A 22084-nucleotide genomic window follows, 5' to 3' on the forward strand; every position below is an offset into this window, starting at 1 on the left:
ATAGAGAGAGCGAGAGAGTACAAGCAGGGGGAACAGTAGAGGGAGAGGGAGAAGCAGGCTCCCTGCCAAGCAGGGAGCCGGATGTGGGGCTCGATCCCAGGACCCTGGGATCATGACCTGAGCCAAAGGCAGACGCTTAACCATCTGAGCCACCCAGGCGCCCCAGTTTGTTTTTTTATAAGTTAAATTTTTTACATTTAAACTTAGTTTTTCAGTAATTCTTTTTAAAGCTAAACATCCAAATATTATTCTATTCATAAGTCTGGTACATCCTAACAATCACTTTAAAACTTTATTATTTAAGGGGTGCCTGGGTGGCTCAGTCAGTTAAGCATCCCTTGATTTCAGCTCCCATCATGATCTCAGGGTGGTGAGATCGAGTCCCAAGTCAGGCTCCCCACTCAGTGGGGAGTCTGCTTGAGATTCTCTCTCTGCTTCTCCCTCTGCCTCTCCCCGCCCCCACGTGCATACCCACACATTTACTCTCTCTCTCTCTCAAATAAATAATATCTCAAATATCTATAATTTAACTTAAAATCAGTTAGATTTTAAAAATATTTTTATTTTCTTCATAAATCTAATACATTTTATCTTCCTTATCAGGTTCTTCAAGCCCTGATGTAACAAGTAAAACCTCCCTAGGCACTTAAACCACTCTTGCAAATCTAATCAATTAAATGTATAAATGTGGTATATTTCAAGTTCTTTTAGTCATCACAATACTATTGTTAACCAACTAAATAAAATTCTCCTACCTACTTCAAATAAACATCTGTTAAGGGCAGAAAACTTTCCCTTTCTTCCCTTCCACATGCTTTGGTTGGGCTAATAATTAAATTGACACAGACAGATTAACAGAAAAAACTTAATTTTGTAGACAAAAGAAAGAATAAGCAAAGAAAGAATAAATTTGTAAAGAATTGACAAAGAGGTTTGCTCTTACTGTAGTAAATTAGTGAAGAGGTAATAAGATTTGTCTGCACTGCCTTCTCAGGTCCATAATTCCCTATCTCTGGTGATAAGGATGTCTTCTACTCTCCTGGTACATGGAGGGTACTTTTCACATGGGAGATTTATTTCCTGCTTTCAGGGGACAAAGGCCATTTTTGTATCGGCTGTTTCTGAAGTAATTTTAATTCAAAATAATCAATATGCCAAAGTTGCATATTTTGGGGATTGCATATTCTGCTCCCCTTCACATTACAGCTCTGTAATTCATTTCTCATTTCATTTGGAATAACATGTTCTTATGCCCTAATATGTCAACTTTTTTGAATATTATAAACACGTTTAATATCATTTATAAATTTTTCTTATGTTAAACTCAAAATTATGAATGGAAAGTGGTTTTCTTCATGATCTCAATTTTTAATTTGTAAATTTCCCCAGAATTAGAAAGACACTTTTACCCACTTCTTCTTACACAACTTTTACCATTACAGTAGTAAACAACCCCAAACCTGAGTGTTTTCAACAGCAAAATTTATTTTTCACTACTATTATATGTTGGCTACATATTGGCTGGGGTTCTGCTCTGCCATCTCTTTGTTCCAGAATCAAGAAAGAAAATGGAGCTTATAGCTAGGATTTGCCACAGATGGCAAATAGTATTAGTAGCCACACAGGCTGATGTAAAGCTTTTCCTTGGCTTATATTCCATTAACCAAAGTCAGTCACATGGCCTACCTAGGCTAACATCATTCCCGCAGGAGCTATAATCCTCCCAAAGAAGAGGCACCTATAGGAGTCTGATAGCATGGGAAAATGCTTCAAATATTTTGATCAATCAATGCATTCTACAACCTCTTTTCTCCAAAAACAAGTCATAATATTACCTAATTATTTCTTCTGTGAATTTTTACCCTAGTACTCGTTGCTTCTTCACTGAAAGACTGAATGCTAAATTATTTTCTTGCTTTTGTCAGGCCTTACAGTCCTGTTAAAGACCTTGTCCTGAGTCTTAAATGAGATATGCAAACGAAAGCATCTATACATCCTTAGCAAATATAAGTAGGAATACATTAGGGTTTTTTGGTTGTTCTCTTATTTTCTGACTTCATCTTTCCTGGTTCCATTTTGCTTGTATGATTTTGTGGTTTTTGTTCAGGCCCAACTATCTAAAGCAAAATCACTTACCTATTCATAGATAAGAGGAATTTTGCTGTTCTATCATCAGTTACTCTGAGTTCAAGTCATTTTGGCCTTGGAAACAGTCTTGCATTACACCATCATTCACACCCCTCCTCTGACTGCTCTATTTACATTCATTTAACCTTTTACATTGGACTTTTTGGAGGCCAGATCACACTGTTTTCTCATATTAAAATAGTTATTGACAATAAGCAACCTGCAAGTCATTTTAACGTATGGTTTAAAGCAACATTTCATTCAGCCTATAACGTATTTGTGCACAATTTTTTTAAGGTACAAGAATAATCTAACCAGCCAGGTTATTGAAGGAATTGAAAGTTAGGCAGAGGAATTTAAATTTAATGATGTAGCAAATAGGAATTAATCGAGTTTTCTGAGGCAGCAAATGGAAAAACAGCATGGTGTCAGTATCACAGTATGGCAAGGAGTACGAGATTTTATGTCAGACCATCCTGGATTGTAATACTGTCACCACCAATAAGGCCTTAGGATTCCCATTCAGTAATGAAGATCACACTACCTACTCCATAGGGTTGTCATTCAATAATTGTTTCAACAAATACTGAGTTCTTCCTTTGTACTAGATGTTGAACAAAACCAACTCAGTTATTGACCTCATTGTGCTCACAGTCTAGGAACAATTATAGAAATATATAAGGAAAGAAGCAAATTAATAGTGAATAATTGTGATATAGGCTCAGAAGGAAAGGAACAAGTGACAGAGAACTTAAAATTAATTGATCAGTAAAAGCCTCTCTAAAATGGTGACATTAATAAGGAACAAATAAGAAAAGGGTTCTGTAGCTGTTGGGGGCCCATCCATGTCCTCTTGACCTTGAACATTCTACTGTGTGCCCATGGCATCTAAGTACAAGTATTATTGAATCCTCTTGAGAACATTCTTTCAGCAGGTGTTCAGTGCAGCCTGGAAGTTAATTCCCCCAGGTGCAGCCTCAGTCATTGTCAGATGAGAGTGGGAGAATAAATAGCTCACCTTCCTCACCCCTCTCCTACCCCCTGAGGTATATTCCATGTAGATACAGCTTCAGTTGCCCAGAGTGGCAATGGCTTCATTACTTCCTGTTTCAATTCTTTACTCTTATACTGGTGTTTCATTGAATTGCCTCCCAAATAAAGCATTTATTCTCAAATCTATGTCTTAGGCAGAATCTACTGCATGGGGAAACCAACCTGAGAGAAATATCTTTTCTAACCACCTTAGGATGATATCTGCAATACAATATGCACTCAGTAAATGTTAGTTCTCCTCTTCCTCACCCTTGCTCCCCCAAGTCAAGCATGCATGATGAAATGTTTTAGAAAATCATCTCTAGGGCGCCTGGGTGGCTCAGTTGGTTAAGCGACTGCCTTCGGCTCAGGTCATGATCCTGGAGTCACAGGATCGAGTCCCGCATCGGGCTCCCTGCTCGGCAGGGAGTCTGCTTCTCCCTCTGACCCTCCCCCCTCTCATGCTCTCTCTCTCTCTCAAATAAATAAATAAAATCTTTAAAAAAAAATAAAAAAAAGAAAATCATCTCTATACTATACTATAGCTTCGGAAGTAACTAAAGTCAGGGTCCTAGAGACCAGTGAGGAAGCAGACATCTACTTTAGTACTGACAAAAAGCAGTAAAAATCCAGACAAGCCAATGTGAAATGCCAGTGAAATTTAGTTACAGTGGCCTGTTTATATTATTTTGTATCCTTCACTGCACATTATATACTCTGCTGGACTATGTGGTTCAATGGAATATTATAAGAGAATAGAGGTGCCATAAAGATACCACTGGGGAAGAAAAATTATATATACTATTAGGCCAATAAAAGTAGGCTGAGAGATCAGCAAAGTGTTCTGTGAAATTGGTCAGAGGTACAAAGGCTTCTCCTCCTTTATGTCACATCAGGCCTATAGGTAATGGTACTGGGGAAATGTGAAAGGGCCTCTGATCTCCAGCAGCGCTTTCAAAGCTGCTGTATACACAGTTGACCCTCGAACAATGTGGGAATCAGGGGCACCAACCACTCCACCCCCATGCAGTTAAAAATCTGCTTATAACTTTTGACTTTCCAAAAACCTAACTACTGTAGGCTACTATTGAATGGAAGCCTCACCAAAACATAAATAGTCGATTAATACATATTTTGTATGTTATACATATTATATATTGTATTCTCACAATAAAGTAAGCTAAAGAAAGGAAAATATTACTAGAAAGTCATAAGAAAGAGAAAATACATTTACAGTACTACACTGTTAAAAAGTCTCATGTAAGTGGACCCACACAGTTTCAACCCATGTTGTTCAAGGGTCAAGAGTGCATATAATGCACAAAATTAAAATAAAACCAATGTGCTTGCCATGTAAGTACATTTTCAAGTCAAGTATTCCTTGTCCTCTCTTCTAACTTATTTTCCACTTCTAAGCTAGCCTTAAACAGATAATCTGAAGATTCTGTTGGCTCTTGAAAATTTTAAAAATTTATTTCCCACCAGACCGTACAAGGTCTGATGTGTCATGTGTCACCTCCCTCTGTCTCAATCTATCCTTGGGTTACTCTTCTGCATGCTGATTAGGCTCAGGCATACTGGCCATTATTTAGTTCCTCCAGGTATGCTACGTGTCTTAGTGCTTTGAATGCTGATCTTTCTTCCTGGAATTTAATTATCAGCTGTTTACATAAATAGGTCTCTCTCATTCCTTAGGTGTCTGCTTACATGTTACCTTCTAGGTGAGGCCTTTCTTGACCCCCTTATCTGAGATGTATCACTTAGCTATTCCTACAATAACGCTGCATAACAAACAGCAACAAAAATCTCAGTGGCAGGCAGTAATGATCATTTAGTTAGCTCAAGTGTCTGTGGATTGGTTGGGAATCTGTCAAGCCAGGCTGGGGCTTCACTGAGTGGCTGTGCTGATTTCATTTGGTTTTGTTCATGTCAGGAAGTCAGATGGAAGTCAGCGGATCTATGATGCCCCCACTATACAACTCTGCTTCGATCTCTCATTTTACTCCTAGGACCAGTGGGTTAATTTGGACATGTTCATCTCATAGTTCTTATACATGGCAGGGCTGTAATGGCTAGTATGGCCAGAAACACACAAGGCCTTTTAAGGCCTAGGATCAGAACTGGTCCACCGTTACTTGCACCTGTTCTTTTTTTTTTTTTTTAAGATTTTTATTTATTTATTTGAGAGAGAGAATGAGATAGAGAGCATGAGAGGGGGGAGGGTCGGGAGGGCCAGAGGGAGAAGCAGACTCCCCGCCGAGCAGGGACCCTGATGCGGGACTCGATCCCGGGACTCCAGGATCATGACCTGAGCCGAAGGCAGTCGCTTAACCGACTGAGCCACCCAGGCGCCCATAAAGTTATTTTTAAAAAATATTTATTTATTTGACAGAGGGAGAGTGGGAGGGAGAACGAGAGAGAGAGAGAGCATAAGCAGGGGGGAGTGGCAGGCAGAGGGAGAGGCAGACTCCCCGCTGAGCAGGGAGCCCGATGTGGGACTCGATCCCGGGACTCCAGGATCATGACCTGAGCCGAAGGCAGTCGCTTAACCAACTGAGCCACCCAGGTGCCCACTTGCACCTGTTCTGTTGACCACAGCAAGTCACAGAGCCAAGCCCAACATCAGTGGTATATTCCTCCCATGGAAATATTGGAGGTGGGAAGGGAATGCTTCTGAATATTTATGATCCAATATACTGTGAAAGGTCTTCTTTGTTATTCCGATTCAAAATGCTCAGTTTATTGCCTTCCAAGCAATTTTGTTTTTTGTCTTCAATTATCCTCATGTCTGTCTCACCCATGGAAATTTTATATTAGACAAGAAAGAATAGAGTGGATGGTGGTAACAAATGAAACCCCAAATATCAGCAGTTCTGTACTTGTTTATTCCTTCCTCTTCCTGAAGAATTTAAGGGATTTGGAGAAGGGGTAAATATAAAAGGAACACAAAAGGCTTATAGTGATTCATGAGGCTCCGCCATTTTTTCTGTCCTTTTACTGGCCTTTAAAGTAAAATGTATGCATGGAAGAAACTTCAAGAATCTTGGCTTTGTTCACTGAAATTCAATTAAAATTCAATAAAGTGTATAAAATACTTGAGGCATCTAAGGCACTGACTGATCACAGAGTCAGAAGCCTTCCACAAACTTACAGAGTGTGCTGAGTGCTCCCTTGCCCCAGCTCCCATAGTAAAATGTGCACACTTCCGTCATATCCTGTCTCAGATTATACTTAAATCTGCTTTCCATCTCTGCCCTTTAGTGATAAGCTCTTTTGGGATTTATTCATAATTTATCTGAGAGGCTACACAGGCAGGATCTGGAAGGCCTTAGTCTCATATTGGGAATTCTGTTTTGCCTTCTATCTGGACTTTCAAGCTCTGTCTTTAAAGTCAAATGACTTACAGTGCCATTACTAAGACATCCTTTGCTCCACTCAGATCTCACAAATCCAGCGTTGGGTGTACGGTCTCACACTTTCTGGAAAGCCCTCCCACTCTAATTCTTATAATGCCTGCAAGATGTGACAACAAATTCTAATGAATTTTCTGAAGATACTGGTGACCTTCAAAATATCCTCATGTGCTCAGGATGGCTGTGGTGAAATCCCCCCTAAGATAATGAATAGACTATGGCTACTTAAAATTTCTTTCAACTTCATAATTCAACCTAAATATGTTCCCTGCGGTAATTCTTGCCTGGATTAATATTATAAAGTTTCTGTGATATGCAGCACCTATACTTCATTAGGTCTGAGAACATTATTGGCATTAAATAGTCAATGACTGGGCGCCTGGGTGGCTCAGTTGGTTGAGCGACTGCCTTCGGCTCAGGTCATGATCCTGGAGTCCCGGGATCGAGTCCCGCATCGGGCTCCCTGCTCGGCAGGGAGTCTGCTTCTCCCTCTGACCTTCCCCCCCTCTCATGCTCTCTCTATCTCATTCTCTCTCTCAAATAAATGAAATCTTTAAAAAAAAAAAAAAAGGGGCACCTGCGTGGCTCAGTTGGTTAAGCGACTGCCTTTGGATCAGGTCATGATCCTGGAGTCCCGGGATCGAGTCCCGCATCGGGCTCCCTGCTTGGCAGGGAGTCTGCTTCTGCCTCTGACCCTCCCCCCTCTCATGTGCTCTCTCTCATTCTCTCTCTCTCGCAAATAAATAAATAAAATCTTTAAAAAAAAAAATAGTCAATGACTATTAGTAATCGCATCACAGAAACACTAAGAGAACATTAAACATGAGACATAGTTAAACTTCTTAGCCAATTCAATATCAATTTCAGAGCATTCTTGACATTTCAAACACTCTGAATTTTTCATTTATCCAGTAGTAGTTGGAAACCTAAGTTTAAAATTTTAGTGTTATCGGGAATACCCACTGTGCCCTCTGGATGTGAAAGGTTAATGAACATTTAAACACATTAGGCAATCTCATTTAAATAAAATTGAAATGTAAAGCTGGGAGTTGTGGTGCTTGGCATCCAAATCTGGCTTATTTACTGTGTTGTCCCAGCCCAAGTGTTGTACCGACACTTGTTAAATATTACAGCGTCTACAGAGTGATAGACGCTGGTTAGAAGCATAACTGAACAAGAACTTGCCCCTGGGAGGCCATGCTTTAAGTAGTAACTTATACCTTAAGGATTTTTCATACACACATTCTACTTTTAAGTAGCAGGTGGAAGAAGCAGGTCAAACTAGGATTAAATGCAGCTCAGGCCATCAAAAAATATGGAAAGTTTGGGAAGAAAAGGGCTATAATAAGGAGACCTAGTTAGTGAGAATTAGCATCCATTTAATGCATGACATGGATTTTTTTTTGTCACCATTTACATACAATTTAGGTACTGAGTGAGGAGGTTATATTTCAAGACTGTTGACTAAAAAACTAGAAACCAGAAATACCACAAAATAAGTGTAGCCCAAAGCAAGAAACCTTTCAAAAGACTTGCACACAATGTTTCCATATATCAGTCCTCCCACTAAGTCTTTTAAAATGGACTTTAACCTGGGGGTTTAGGCACTTAGACAAGCTTACACTGGACCAAAAGGGACAGTGATAGCACTGAAAAAAACACTTGAAAAATATTTTTCTTTTAAGCATCTTATTTTATTTTTTTGTTATGTTATGTTAATCACCATACATTACATCATTAGTTTTTGATGTAGTGTTCCATGATTCATTGTTTGCGGATAACACCCAGTGCTCCATTCAGTACATGCCCTCTTTAATACCCATCACCAAGCTAACCTCTCCCTCCACCCCCCTCCCCTCTAGAACCCTCAGTTTGTTTTTCAGAGTCCATAGCCTCTCATGGTTTGTCTCTCCCTCCGATTTCCGCCCCCTTCATTTTTCCCTTCCTGCTATCTTCTTCTTCTTTTTATTTTTTTAACATGTAATGTATGATTTGTTTCAGAGGTACAGGTCTGTGATTCAACAGTCTTACACAATTCACAGTGCTCACCATAGCACATACCCTCCCCAATGTCTATCACCCAGCCACCCCATCCCTCCCACCCCCCACCGCTCCAGCAACCCTCAGTTTGTTTCCTGAGATTAAGAATTCCTCATATCAGTGAGGTCATATGATACATTAAGCATCTTATTTTGTTATTAAGTAAAAGGTTACCATCAAGGCTGGTATGCTGGTCTCTATTATAACCAAATGGTTCTTTTTTCCCCCTTCAACACTGGCCTTAAAAATGTGGTCTTACCTGTAACTATATATATTAGGTCTCTTGTAAAAGAAAAACAAAATACTGTGTTTAGAAGAGTGTGTGTCCTAACATTATTTCCCTTCCCTGATGAGTGTTTGTCACACTAGCCATGACAAGGCCCAATTCCATGATTTGCAAATAATAAAAGCAAGTCTACTTATTCTTAAAATAATATAACTATATATTATACTATAATAATATAATTATAATATACTATTATAACTATTATTATAATAATATAATACAGTATACTATATTATAGTATAGTATCATATAGGATAATAACTATAATAATAATATTAATAATTCAGACATATCTTTCATTATATTGAGTGGTGAATCTGCCTGAAAGTAGAGGGGCAATTTTTATTTTTAACAAAGTAGCAACAAGAGAACAGAAAACAAGAATATAATTATTTTTAAGTATATATCACTTTTTTGGGCAGTGGAATAATATATTTTAGGCCTATAATTTTACTTGTTACAATAAAACAAAATAATAGCAAAGAGAAAGACATGTATCATATGACCTCACTGATATGAGGAATTCTTAATCTCAGGAAACAAACTGAGGGTTGCTGGAGTGGGGTGTGGGGTGGGAGGGATGGGGTGACTAGGTGATAGACACTGGGGAGGGTATGTGCTATGGTGAGCGCTGTGAATTGTGCAAGGCTGTTGAATCTCAGATCTGTACCTATGAAACAAATAATGCAATATATGTTAAGAAAAAAAAAAAAAGAAGATAGCAGGAGGGGAAGAATGAAGGGGGGGAAATCGGAGGGGCAGACGAACCATGAGAGATGATGGACTCTGGAAAACAAACTGAGGGTTCTAGAGGGGAGGGGGGTGGGAGGATGGGTTAGCCTGGTGATGGGTATTAAAGAGGGCACGTTCTGCATGGAGCACTGGGTGTTATGCACAAACAATGAATCATGGAACACTACATCTAAAGCTAATGATGTAATGTATGGGGATTAACATAACAATAAAAAAATTAAAAAAAAAAAGTGTGCTTAGCTGTTAAGAACTTATTTTATATTATTTTTTAAAGACTATTTGTGAGACACTTAAGATTATTATTGTCACTATGATGGGGTTTTGGAATATAGGTGAGGTTCAGTGGGGTGGAGTCCAGAGCCAACGACTAAAAGAATTCTTGAGATGTCTTTGGTGCAAAATGGTGGTTTATTAAAGCATGGGGGACAGGACCCAAGTGCAGAAAGAGCTGCTGCACCGGGGTTGTGAGGGGTGGCTGATTATATACTATGGGGTTGGGGGAGGTAAGGAAAAAGGGAGGTTTCCAAAAGAACATTCATATGCTAAAGAAGACTCACAGGATACCGGAGGTCTTGACATTTTCAAGTTAAGGTTGTTTACCCCTCTAGTAAGGCATTAACATTAAGATAGTTGGGAACTTCCTGGAAGAACAGTACACTCTGCCCACTTCAAGTGTCTGTCAATGGGCTGCATGTTATAAGGGCATTTAATTGTATCTATATTTCCTTCTGGAAGCTAGATTATTGATGATAGGAATGCTTTGCTCTTGTAGATTGCTAAGACATCTGTAAACTGAGGGAGACTCTGTAAGTTAACTATTTGTTTTTCCTTTAGGGCAGCCAGGAGTGCCTGAGGAATGTGACATATATCCCATGGTGGGGGGGCGGGTTGTGGGGTGTCAGCTTCTGCTTTGTCCTCAGCTTGCCTTCTGTTCCCTCATCAACTATACAGATAAAGAAGTTACAATAGATGATTCCAGTTTTCTAATCTAGACTCTAGACTATATTAAATGGTATTTAACCAGACTGTATCTTTGTGTTTCTATGAAATTCAGGATAATATATTGCAGGCTGCAAGCATTTCACTATGTAACCTGTAATTGTGATATGTAAATCATTTTTAATTTTAGTATAAAAGTTAAAAGACAAAGGTATTAAGGATAACTATAGAAATCGTTAATTTCTATTTCATTGTAATAATGCATTTGTAATCAGAAAATTACTTCAGCCTAAGCACATGGTTTGCTAAGCTTTATTTAAGATTGTGCATTTTATTTTTTTATTTTTTATACAAGTAAATAATTGCATCAATTAAATAAACATAATCTCCAGCATATTAACTGTGATTTATATATATTCAATAAAGTTTTTATTTTCCAAAATATCCTTTAGAGTCCTTATTTCAAGAAGAGAATTTTTTTTTTAGTACCTGAGTGTTACTATGAACAATTAGCTTTATTAAGCAGATTTTGAATATTTTCTTGGTCCTCTCATTCCCCTTTTTAAATTTTTTATCAGGAAATTGCACTAAATAATATCAATAAAGCTTTCCCTTTATGATTCCTAAAACACACCAGGCCCAGCCTGACTATGTATCAACTAGATATTTCTCTGTTCCACTGATAAATGGAGGTTTCATATAGTCCTGACTTACAGATTTAATAATTATATTGAGATTCTTGGGTTTCATAAATATAAAGGCTTTACATTAAGTATTCAAACAAATAATTTGAAGGTATCACTTTCTTCTTTATCTCCCATGTCAACCACGGGTTGTAATGTTACAGAGTACAAACTAAAATACTAAATAAATGTTCATATCTGCATTAATCTCACTAAAGTCACTTTTTAAAAATAAATTTGATTATTACAAATGCATATGAGCATTTTAGCCTCAATTATTTTAATTGTAATATATTGAACACATTAAGCTATGAATACACACACACATAATAAGTGCCAGTGTCAAAGCACTTTGTTTTAATGATAACTGAGGATTACCGAATCAGGGTTTAAGGTGTAATAATGAGAACATAAAATTTTGTTCATTCAGAATAATTAAAGGAAAGGCAACTCTGACCTGTAAGAATCTAAATTGTGAAATGTTTTAAAAAAATTCTGTTTTAATAATTTTTAAGAATGAGGGAAAATAACATTTCACATTTATTATTTAGTTCTTAGGAATAAAACAGGCAAGGAGGAAAATCACTCTACAAAGAATTTTCCTTGCAAATATTGAATTGTTTTTAGAAGGAATATTGGACAATAGTATCATCCTTTTGTTCCACACTGAATTTATATATTCACAGCTCAAATATTTAAAATGATAGTTTGTGGAATTATTCTGATTAGGATGTATAACCTGACAATTAGAAATACATTTGATTAAACTCTTCACCTTCCATTCTTGCTTATTATGTTCATTTAGATGCATTTGTCAATTTATAAGTAGTTAATTAAAATTTTTTAAATTTTCTTTTTTTTTTTTTTAAAGGAGCCCGCTACATGAAAAAAATGCAAGTCAAAGTGGTCACAACCTAGAAGTCTGCAGAGACAGGAATAACTAGCAAGTAGATACTATGTTATTTTACTATGCTTAAGTATATAGAATTCAGTAGTGTTCTGGGAATTTTACTCTATAATTACAAAATAGTCTTGTAATTTTAAATTCATATTTAGTAGTATTTGTGTTAACTATATCACATCACAAAAATAGTTAGGAAGAAAAGTGGTAACTATGGATTTCAGGAAACAAATTTTCTGTCAGTAATAATGAAATGATTTTGGTTAGAAAGATGAGTTTAAATATTGTATCTTTTCTAGATCTTATACTTAGAGACCTAATTCAACAATATATTCCTTTCTAAAATGAGTAAGAATCTCCCTATACCTTGTAACACATTCAACCACTGTATAAATGTGTTAATTCCTCTCATAAACCATTAATAGAAATTATATTATAATCATGCTTTTAAGAAATAGAATGAAGTTACATTCACTTTTGAAGGTTACATTTCAAAATTTCAAGGTGATATCAAATGAAATCCAGACATTAAGCAGGAACTTTCCATTCATCAGTACTCACTGACATTTTCAAGAAATGAAATAGGAGGTTCAATGATAAGAACATGTAATGTTTGGATGAATGGATTTTTAAGAAGACTTAAGAGTGTGGGAAGGGTAAATAAAATTATTTGAATGGCAAGAAGAATCTTTGAAAATCTCATTGTTCCATATTAAAGTGTTTGGAGTGATTCTTTCTCCTCAAATGTATCTTGGAGATTAAAGCAGAATCAGAAAATGTTAAAGCTAAAAGTTTTTTGGAAAGTATTTATATCAGTTCTTTCATTGATATGGATTAAGAAATGAAGTTTGCACTTAGAAACTGATTTTACATGTCATATTTACATGTATACACACACATTAATACATTTATATGCACATACATATAAAAATATACATGTATTTTTAGGGTAAAAATATAGTTCTTAATTTAAAATCTGTCTGCAAAGAAAAATCTACAAGATATGATGGCAGTATCCACAATCAAAATATTTTAGAAATTATATATATTTTTATATTTAAAATCTTATTGTAATAGAAATTTCTATAATTATAGACATTGTTTAAAATTGTGTTTCAACTGCTTAACAGTAAAGATTCCTAAAGAACTTTATAAGCCAAAAGTAGTTACTGCCCTTTCAGTCTTTTTTTAAGGCTTTATAAATGACAAGTCATGGATGATAAACACCTCACATACAAACTATATCAAATGTTTATACATTTGGAACCACACATTTTGATAAGAATGCTAAACAATAACTCAATAAAACTCAGAGATAAAAAGCATGAAAGAAACCTAATGAATCTGGTTTATAAATTTAGACTTTTTATCTTGGGATGTAATACACTGATACAAGCTTACACTATAAGGTGTAAGAATTTTGAAATTCAAAATTCAGACTTTTAAAATAGTTTAGTTGGCCTATCCCTGTATTAAAGGAGAGAAAATTCTAAAAACATCTTTAGAAATACCTTGGTAAGAGTCAGTATCAGCATCAATTTTAGCTCAGAAAGAAATGAAGAAGACCATAATTTGAAAGGTATTGAAGAACTTAAAAGATGAATTATTTTAAAAAGGAAAAACATCAGGAAGGCTATTGAGAGAGTCTGGGGGTGGGAGCCCAGGAGACTGATGCTTGCAGTCATGCAGCTGGGGAATTTAGGAGTCAAACTAAAGTGATGGCAGTAGAGATAGAGAGGACTGTGATTTGAAACCAATACCCTCTTCGCTGGATTCTACAGGAACTTCATTTGGATGAATAGTGGCCCCATTATTTGAGATCTGGAACATTAAGAGAAGAGCAGTTAACTTTGAGTAGATGATGTTAAAATGGTAAATTTGGTTTGGAATGTGAAGTTAAGGTGCCTTGAGTGTAGCAAAATGGGGATATTACAGGGTTGGTGGAAATACAGAACTGGAGGTAGAACTAGAAGATTTCTCTGAATAGACACAGTGGTTGAGGCCACCAGGATTTCATCAGGCAGAAAACATGTACAGAGTGGAAGGGGAATATTACCATAGGTACAGTTCCTAGGATCAATATTCAATCATCAAAATTCTGTTTAGAGAAAGAGAAATCAACCACAAAAACTGAGCAATAGTCAGCAGTAGGAGGAAAACTGCCTTCCAGTATTTTTTTGTCTTGTTTTTTAAAGAAACTAAAGAAGCAAGAAGATTCATAGAGAGGTTGGCAATGTCAAATACTGCCAGAAAGCCTGGGAGGAGGATGACTGAGGGAGAAAAAGCTTTTAGATATCTCAATTAGTCAGTCATTGGGAGCCCTGATGGAGATAATCCAACTTTGGAGGCCAAATGAATTTGTGAATCCTTTTTAATATAGTACCTTTATTCTTTACCTTATCTTCTTAATAGATCAATCCCAATAATAGAATTATGTTTTTCAGATTTATTTTGAATAGTTTCATATTTTTAACTCAGACTTACTTATTTTCAGAATATCATGATAACTCCCTGAAACTTCACCCAATTTGAATAGCTAATTCAATTTAATGTGTCTTGGTTAAGGAAATGTTTATTACTGGGTAATCCTATCAAATATATGTGGCCTATTATTGTTTCATGTAGTAATCTCATAAATGATTTCCTATAGTAGGGTGACAAAGACTTGGGAAAAACCCAGTCCTTTTCCTGCATTCCTTCTCTGCTTTCACATGACTACCACACTCAAAACAATTCTGACACCGGTCTGTCTTTCATGAACTTCCTTCATGTCTGTGTTTCCATTAGGGAATATTTTTTCTCATGAGTGAAGGACTCTCTTTTGCATTTCTTTTAGTGCCAATGTACTAGAAATAAGTTTTCTTAGTTTTTATTTCTCTGAAACTTTTTACTTCATCTTTGTTTCTGAACATTATTTTTCCTGGTTATAGAATCTTTTTCAGTGCCCCAAAGATACCATTCCATTGTATTGTAGCTCCATTCTTTCTGTTGGGAAGAAAGTCATCAGTCTTATGGGTGCTCCTTTGATGATTATTTGTTTTATTGTTTAAAAGATTTTAAAAATATTTTTAAAATTGCTTTTAAATATGGTAAAATACATATAACATAAAATTTACCATCTTAACCATTTTTAAGTGGACAGTTTAGTGTTATTGGTACATTCACTTTGTTGTGTAATCATCACCACCAACCATCTCCATAGTTCTTTCCATGTTGCAAAACTGAAATTCTGTACCCATTAAGCAGTAACTCCCCATTCTCCTTCCCCTCTCCTAGCCCCTGGAAACCACCATTCTACTTTCTGTTTTTCTGAATTTGACTCCTTTGGAGTAGTCTAAGTGGAATCATACAGTATTTGTACTTTCGTGAAAGGCTTATAATGTCCTTCAGTTTTGTCTGTGTTGTAGCTTGTGTCAGAATTCTCTTCCTTCTAAGGTGGAATATATATACCACATATTGTTTATCCATTCGTCTGTTGGTGGACACTTGGGTTGCTTCCATTTTTTGAATATTGTGAATAATGCTGCTATGAACATAGGTGTACGTCAAATCCCAGCTTTCAATTCTTTGGGGTATATATACAGAAGTGGTATTTCTGAATTATATGATAATTCTGTTTTTAGTTTTCTGAGGAATTGCCATATTGTTTTCCATAGTGGCTACACCATTTTAACTTCCCACCAATGGTGCAAAAGCAAGCCAGTTTTCCACATTTTTGCCAACACCCATTTGTGTGTATGTGTGTGTGTGTGTGTGTTTTATGGTCACCATCTTAATGAATATGAAATGGTATCTCATTGTGGTTTTGATTTTCATTTATCTAGTAATGAGTGCTTGAACATCTTTTCATGTGCTTATTGCCCTGTGTATATCTTCTTTAGATAAATGTCTATTCAAATCCTTTGCCTAATTTTTAATTGAGCTGTTTTTGGTTGTTGTTTATAAACTTTTAAGATTGTCTCTTCATTTTTTATTTTCAGTACTTTGATTATGATACACCTGGGTGTAGTTTTCTTTCCAGTCGTTTTCCCATAGTTTGCAAATTTTCCTGAATTTCTGGGTTAGAGCTTTTCATCAGTTTTAGAATATTATTAGCCATCATCTTGGCAAGTACTGTTTCAATCCCATTTTTTCTCTCTTATTTCTGGAACTTCAGCTACATAGATCTTTTCACTGTGCACACATTTCTCTTATACTTTATTCTTTATTTTGTATTCTTTTTCTTTCTACTTTAATTGGATATTATCTATTGATCTATCTTTCAGTTCATTATCCAATTTCTAATATGATTTTAAATTTATTTATTGAATTCTGAAAATCAGATACTATGTTTTTCAATTATAGAATATTTATTTGATCCTTTTTTATAAATTCTAATTATCTGGTAAAGTATTTATTTATTTTCATCTGATCTATCTTGTCCACCTTTTCCACTATTTTCTTTAACACATTAATCATAGTTATTTTAAAGTTCTTGTCTTTAACACATTTATTATCTATACATCTATTCTTAGTGTCTGTTTATTCCCTTACATTTTGGTCATTATGAACCTATCTCTTTTAAGTAATTTTTTACTAAATGCCGGACATGGAGTATGCAAAATTTTAGAGTCTCCAGGTGATAATATCTTGGCAAACAAAGTAGAAAAAATATGCCACCTTGTTTTTTCAGGGATTAAGATGAGTAGAGTCTGAGTGTTTCAGTCTATCTCTGGTTGTTTCCTGTTTCTAATGTCTAGCCCTCCAAGATTTTCAACTGAAATCTTGGTGAGTTTACCATGATTCTTGCCCCTCATGAATTTATTGATAAGACAGGACATTTTGCTCTGTGTTTCAGAGGTTTTTATCTAAAATTCTACTTTTCTGTGCCATGAAGCACAAAAATACACCACATGATTCAAAGGACAGATCAACTGTACATTTAAGTTTCCTTGATTCTCCAGTGTTTACTGTAGGTTCTCCAGACCACCCAAACCTGTTGTCTTTCCCCAGTTGTGGCCTTCTAATCAAACTTAACCCAGATTTTCAGACTCTTATTTTCTGTTATAGAATTGGGAAATGCTTCCAGAGAAAGGATCTTTTGTTGCTCAGCTCACTTCTCTTTGGTTCTCCTTACTCTGAAAACTTAGTCCAACTAGTTTTGTAGGTTCTTCAGCTCTAATGCATTAAAGCAGATGTTTAAATTTATATGGCTTTCCCAGTTTTTCTCTGTAGAAGCATTGATGCTGCCAAAAAAAACACTTTTTCTATATTGTTTCTGTGTACAATGGAAACTTTTACATGTCAACTAGCATAGACTAATGTATTTTGTCTTTTCATTGCTTCCACTTTTTTCTCTTAGAATTCTTCCTAAAGTAGACTTTATTTTTTAAAGCAGTTTTAGGTTTGCAGCAAAATTAAGCAGAAAGTACAGAGAATTCCCATATATCACCTGACCTTACACAAGCATGGTCTCCCACACCATCAGCATCCCTCACCAGAGTGGTACATTTGTTACAATCAATGTTGACATATTATTATCATTGAAAGCCCATAGTTTACATTAGGCTTCACTCTTGGTGTGCATTCTATGGTCTGGACAAATGTATAATGATATTCATTATTATAGTATCATACAGAATAGTTTCACTACCCTAAAAATCCTTTGTCTTCCATGCCTCCTAATCCCTGACAACTGCTGACCTTTTTACTAACTATGTAGTTTTGTCTTTTCTAGAACGTCATGTAGTTGAAATCAAACAGTATGTAGCCTTTTCAGACTGGTTTCTTTCACTTAATAATATGCATTTAAGTTTCCTCCATGTCTTTTCATGGCTTGATAGTTTATTTTTTTCTAGCACTGAGTAATATTTCATTGTACAGACACATACTACAGTTTATCCATTTATAAAATATATATATTTTTAAGATTTTATTTATTTATTTGAGAGAGAGAGAGCACAGAGGGAGAGGGAGAGGGAGAAGCAGAATCCCTGATGAGCAGGGAGCCAGATGTGGGTCTTAATCCCAGAACCCCGAGATCATGACCTGAGCCAAAGGCAGACTCTTAACCCACTGAGCCACCCAGGCTCCCCTATAATGTATTCTTTTTAACAGTTGTATTAGATTCTATAATATCTGGATAAGTTTTATTAAACAATTCCCTACTTAGAGATGATTTACTCTATTTGCAATATTTTGCTTCTTCATATAATGGTACATGAGATAACTTGAATATATCCTCATTTATTTACTTATGTTTCCAAAGGGATACATACCCAGCGGTGCCTCTGGGTGGCTCATTTGGTTAAGTGTCTGACTCTTGATTTAGGCTCAGGTCATGATCTCAGGGTCGTGGGATTAAGCCCTGTGTTGGGGCTCCACACTCAGCAGGTAGTCTGCTTGAGATTCTCTCTCTCCCTCTCCCTCTGCCCCTCCCCCTGCTCACGTGCTCTCTCTTGAAAATAAATAAATAAATCTTTTAAAAAATAAATAAATAAAACATTTCCAAAGGGATACATGCCCAGATATAAGCTTGCTCGCATATAAATACACTTTATATATGTAAATTTATGTATAATATATATATAATTTTTAAATTATGTTATTTTATTTTTATATAGTACATAATTTTAAAATCATTTTATTTTGATAAATATACATAACATAAATACCATGTTTAAGTATATAGTTCACTGACATTAAGTACATTAACATTGTACAAAAAAATCATCAATATTAATATGTAATATTATATAGTTCAAAAATCAACAGCTTCTAAATGATATAAACTGAAAAAAGCTCTTCCAACTCTGCCCCCAACTAATCAGTTTCCCTCTCTAAAGGGAGGTAACTGGTATTATCAATTTCTGATATAAATTTTCAGAGATATTTTTCCAATATATAAGCTTATGTACACACACATACATATTTATTTTCTTTTTTTCTTTAGATTATAACATATTTGGGAACTGTTCAATCCCTTTTTCCCATCTAGTAGAAAATATTGGATATAATTTCATATCTGTTTGTAAAGAACTTTCTTATTTTATTTTCATTTTCTATAAACTCCTTAATAGCATATTGTGTGGATTTATATCACTTCCAGTCTTTTGCTATCACAATGTGACCATAAGCTAAATGACCATAAGCATAGATTGTTCTGCATCTGTGCAAGCATACCATAAGAAAAGTGGAACTGCTATGTACACTGTTATGCCTTTTTGTAATTTTGGTAGAATTTGTAAAATTGCCCTGCATAGAGCTTGTTCCAATTTTTACCATTATCCATAATGTGATGCATATGCCTTTCTAAAATTAATAGGCGAATATTGTACTCAAAAGCTATGATGATTGAGATTGCCACAGGTATGTAAATATCCTTTCCCCATATTGCCACTCACAAGTAAGTTGCAATCACTCTTTCCTTATTTTTCTCATTCTGCTGGATATAAAGTAATATCTAAATTACTTCAGGTTGCATTTTCCTGGCTACTAGAGAGATTAAGCATTGTTTCATATGTATATTAGTCACAAGCTCTTCTGTAATTTGTATATTGTATATTGATTTTTTTGCCTAACTTTTTATTGTGTTGGCTTTTTCTTATCACTTTGTAACTGATCATCGTATATTATATAAACCAGCCCTTTTTTCCTTCAAATATATTGCAAATATTTTCCTCATCTAAAATTTGATTTTGTTTATGTCAGTTTTTGTCATTTTTTAAGTGTATGAGGCAAAATACGTTTTTTATTTTGTAGTAGAATTAACTCATTTTTGTTAGAATTCTTCCACATATAATTTATATTGGTATTTAGTTCTCTAGAAGCAGTGGGTAGTTCTTATAGATTATGACAGGAAGTCTGAATTGTTTTATTATTTTAATCTTAATTCCCTTGTTATTGTGAAAGAGTTTTTACCATTATGGAACATTTTATATTTAATGTGGAATACAAAGATGATTTCACACTTTTTTGCAGCTATCTGAAAATGTTATTTTCTAGATAATAGATGCCAATAAATGAAAGACAGTAAACCTCATTTGAGACTTGGTGGGTTAAGAGAAAAAAATATCACAAAATGCCAAGAAGGGGAGAAGAATATTGGTGTTTTTCAATTTTTCTGATACTAAATAAGTTACTAAAAGTCCTCTTGGGTTATCGCTTACTTATCTCCATGTTTTATTGGCTAGTTCCCATAAATTATTAGGGAGGTAACTGGGAAGTTAAAGCTTTCCTTTTGTCACTGTTTATCTTATGTGATATTTAGAGTTCCCTATTCTTTAAAGTTCCAGTGTTAGATGGGCACAAAGGATAGCAAAGATGTATATGTCATGAAGGCCACAGAGTCTAGTGGTTGAAGTGCATGTTCTGGAGTTGAATCATCTAGTTTAAAACCCAGAATTACTGTTTAAGGGTGTATGAAATAGAGCACATTCCTTAACTTTTCATTGCCTCTGTTTCCGCATCTGTAAAGTGGGTGATAACCGTACTTGCCTCATAAGATTGTCTAGGTGTTGTGAATGAAGCAGCAAATGAAAATGACAAAACTCATGCCTTATAAATGAGGTATCTGAGCTATTCAAATATAATACAAATTTGAGAACAGTATGAGAAATGGATTGGCATAAGAAGCAACAGGACACATGGCACATAGTAAGCACATCATATACTGATGAAGAAAAGAGACAAACAAAAGAAACAGACATAAATATAGAGAACAAACGTGTTTTCCAGAGGGGAAGTGGGTGAGAGGATGGGTAAAATAGGTGAAAGAGATTAAGTATACTTGTTGTGATGAGCACTGAGTAGTGTATAGAATTGATGAGTCATTATGTTGTACACCTGAAACTAGTATAACATTGTATATTAATTATACTTGAATTAAAAATTTTTTTAAATTAAAATAAATAAAATAAAATAATCATTTTACGGTCATTAAATAGAAATCAAATTAGACAAATTTAAACAAATTTATTTTATTTATTTATTTTTAAAGATTTTATTTATTTATTTGACAGAGAGAGAGACAGTAAGAGAGGGAACACAAGCAGGGGGAGTGGGAGAGGGAGAAGCAGGCTTCCCGCTGAGCAGGGAGCCCAATGCGGGGCTGCATCCCAGGACCCCAGGATCATGACCTGAGCCAAAGGCAGCTGCTTAACCAACTGAGCCACCCAGGTGCCCCTAAACAAATTTATTTTAAAAGAAAGTATATTTAAAGCAGAATTTGTATTCAGAACTTATTAACCTGTTCTAAACTATTTTATAAAAAGTTTTCAAATAAAATCTTTAAAAAAATAAATAAGAGTTTTCATTTATAGTTTGTTCTTTTTTTTTTAAAGATTTTATTTATTTAACAGAGAGAGAGAGACAGCGAGAGAGGGAACACAAGCAGGGGGAATGGGAGAGGGAGGAGCAGGCTTCCCGCTGAGCAGGGAGCCCAATGCGGGGCTCGATCCCAGGACCCTGGGATCATGACCTGAGCCGAAGGCAGACGCTTAACGACTGAGCCACCAGGCACCCCAAAGAGTTTACTTTAAAATTTTTTTTAATTTAATTTAATTTTAAAAGTATTATAGACCGTTTTAAAAGAAACTAACACAAAATGGTTGACAAAAATCTTCTCTTTCCACAAAAGAGCAAAATATCAAAGTAATGATTAGACATTAAAAATCTCCGTCTGGGGGCGTCTGGGTGGCTCAGTCGTTAAGCATCTGCCTTTGGCTCAGGTCATGATCCCAGGGTCCTGGGATCGAACTCTGCATTGGGCTCCCTGCTTGGCGGGAAGCCTGCTTCTCCCTCTCCTGCTTCCCCTGCTTGTGTTCCCTCTCTTGCTGTGTCTCTCTCTGTCAAGTAAATAAATAAAAAATCTTAAAAAAAAAAAAAGTTTTTTTTAAAAATATCTCTATCTGTTCTTTTTCATCTTCCATTA

At 35.5% G+C, this 22084-nt stretch overlaps 1 protein-coding gene across 5 annotated transcripts in view; it reads left to right on the forward strand.

The window, feature by feature from the left end:
* Nucleotides 1-22084, forward strand: part of LRRC7 (leucine rich repeat containing 7) — a 508503-nt gene that overhangs the window by 155121 nt on the left and 331298 nt on the right. The window contains exon 2 of one of the 5 annotated variants that reach the window (XM_081818632.1): nucleotides 12145-12220. The exons of the other annotated variants lie outside the window; for them this stretch is intronic. Coding sequence (XP_081674758.1) covers nucleotide 12220 — 1 coding nt within the window. The 5' untranslated portion in view covers nucleotides 12145-12219. The remainder of the gene's footprint in view (nucleotides 1-12144; nucleotides 12221-22084) is intronic. 5 annotated transcript variants of the gene reach the window in all.

This window comes from Leptonychotes weddellii, chromosome 4 (assembly GCF_054177405.1).
Source record: "Leptonychotes weddellii isolate Sample4059 chromosome 4, ASM5417740v2, whole genome shotgun sequence".
In the NCBI taxonomy this organism is placed as follows: Eukaryota; Metazoa; Chordata; class Mammalia; order Carnivora; family Phocidae; genus Leptonychotes; species Leptonychotes weddellii.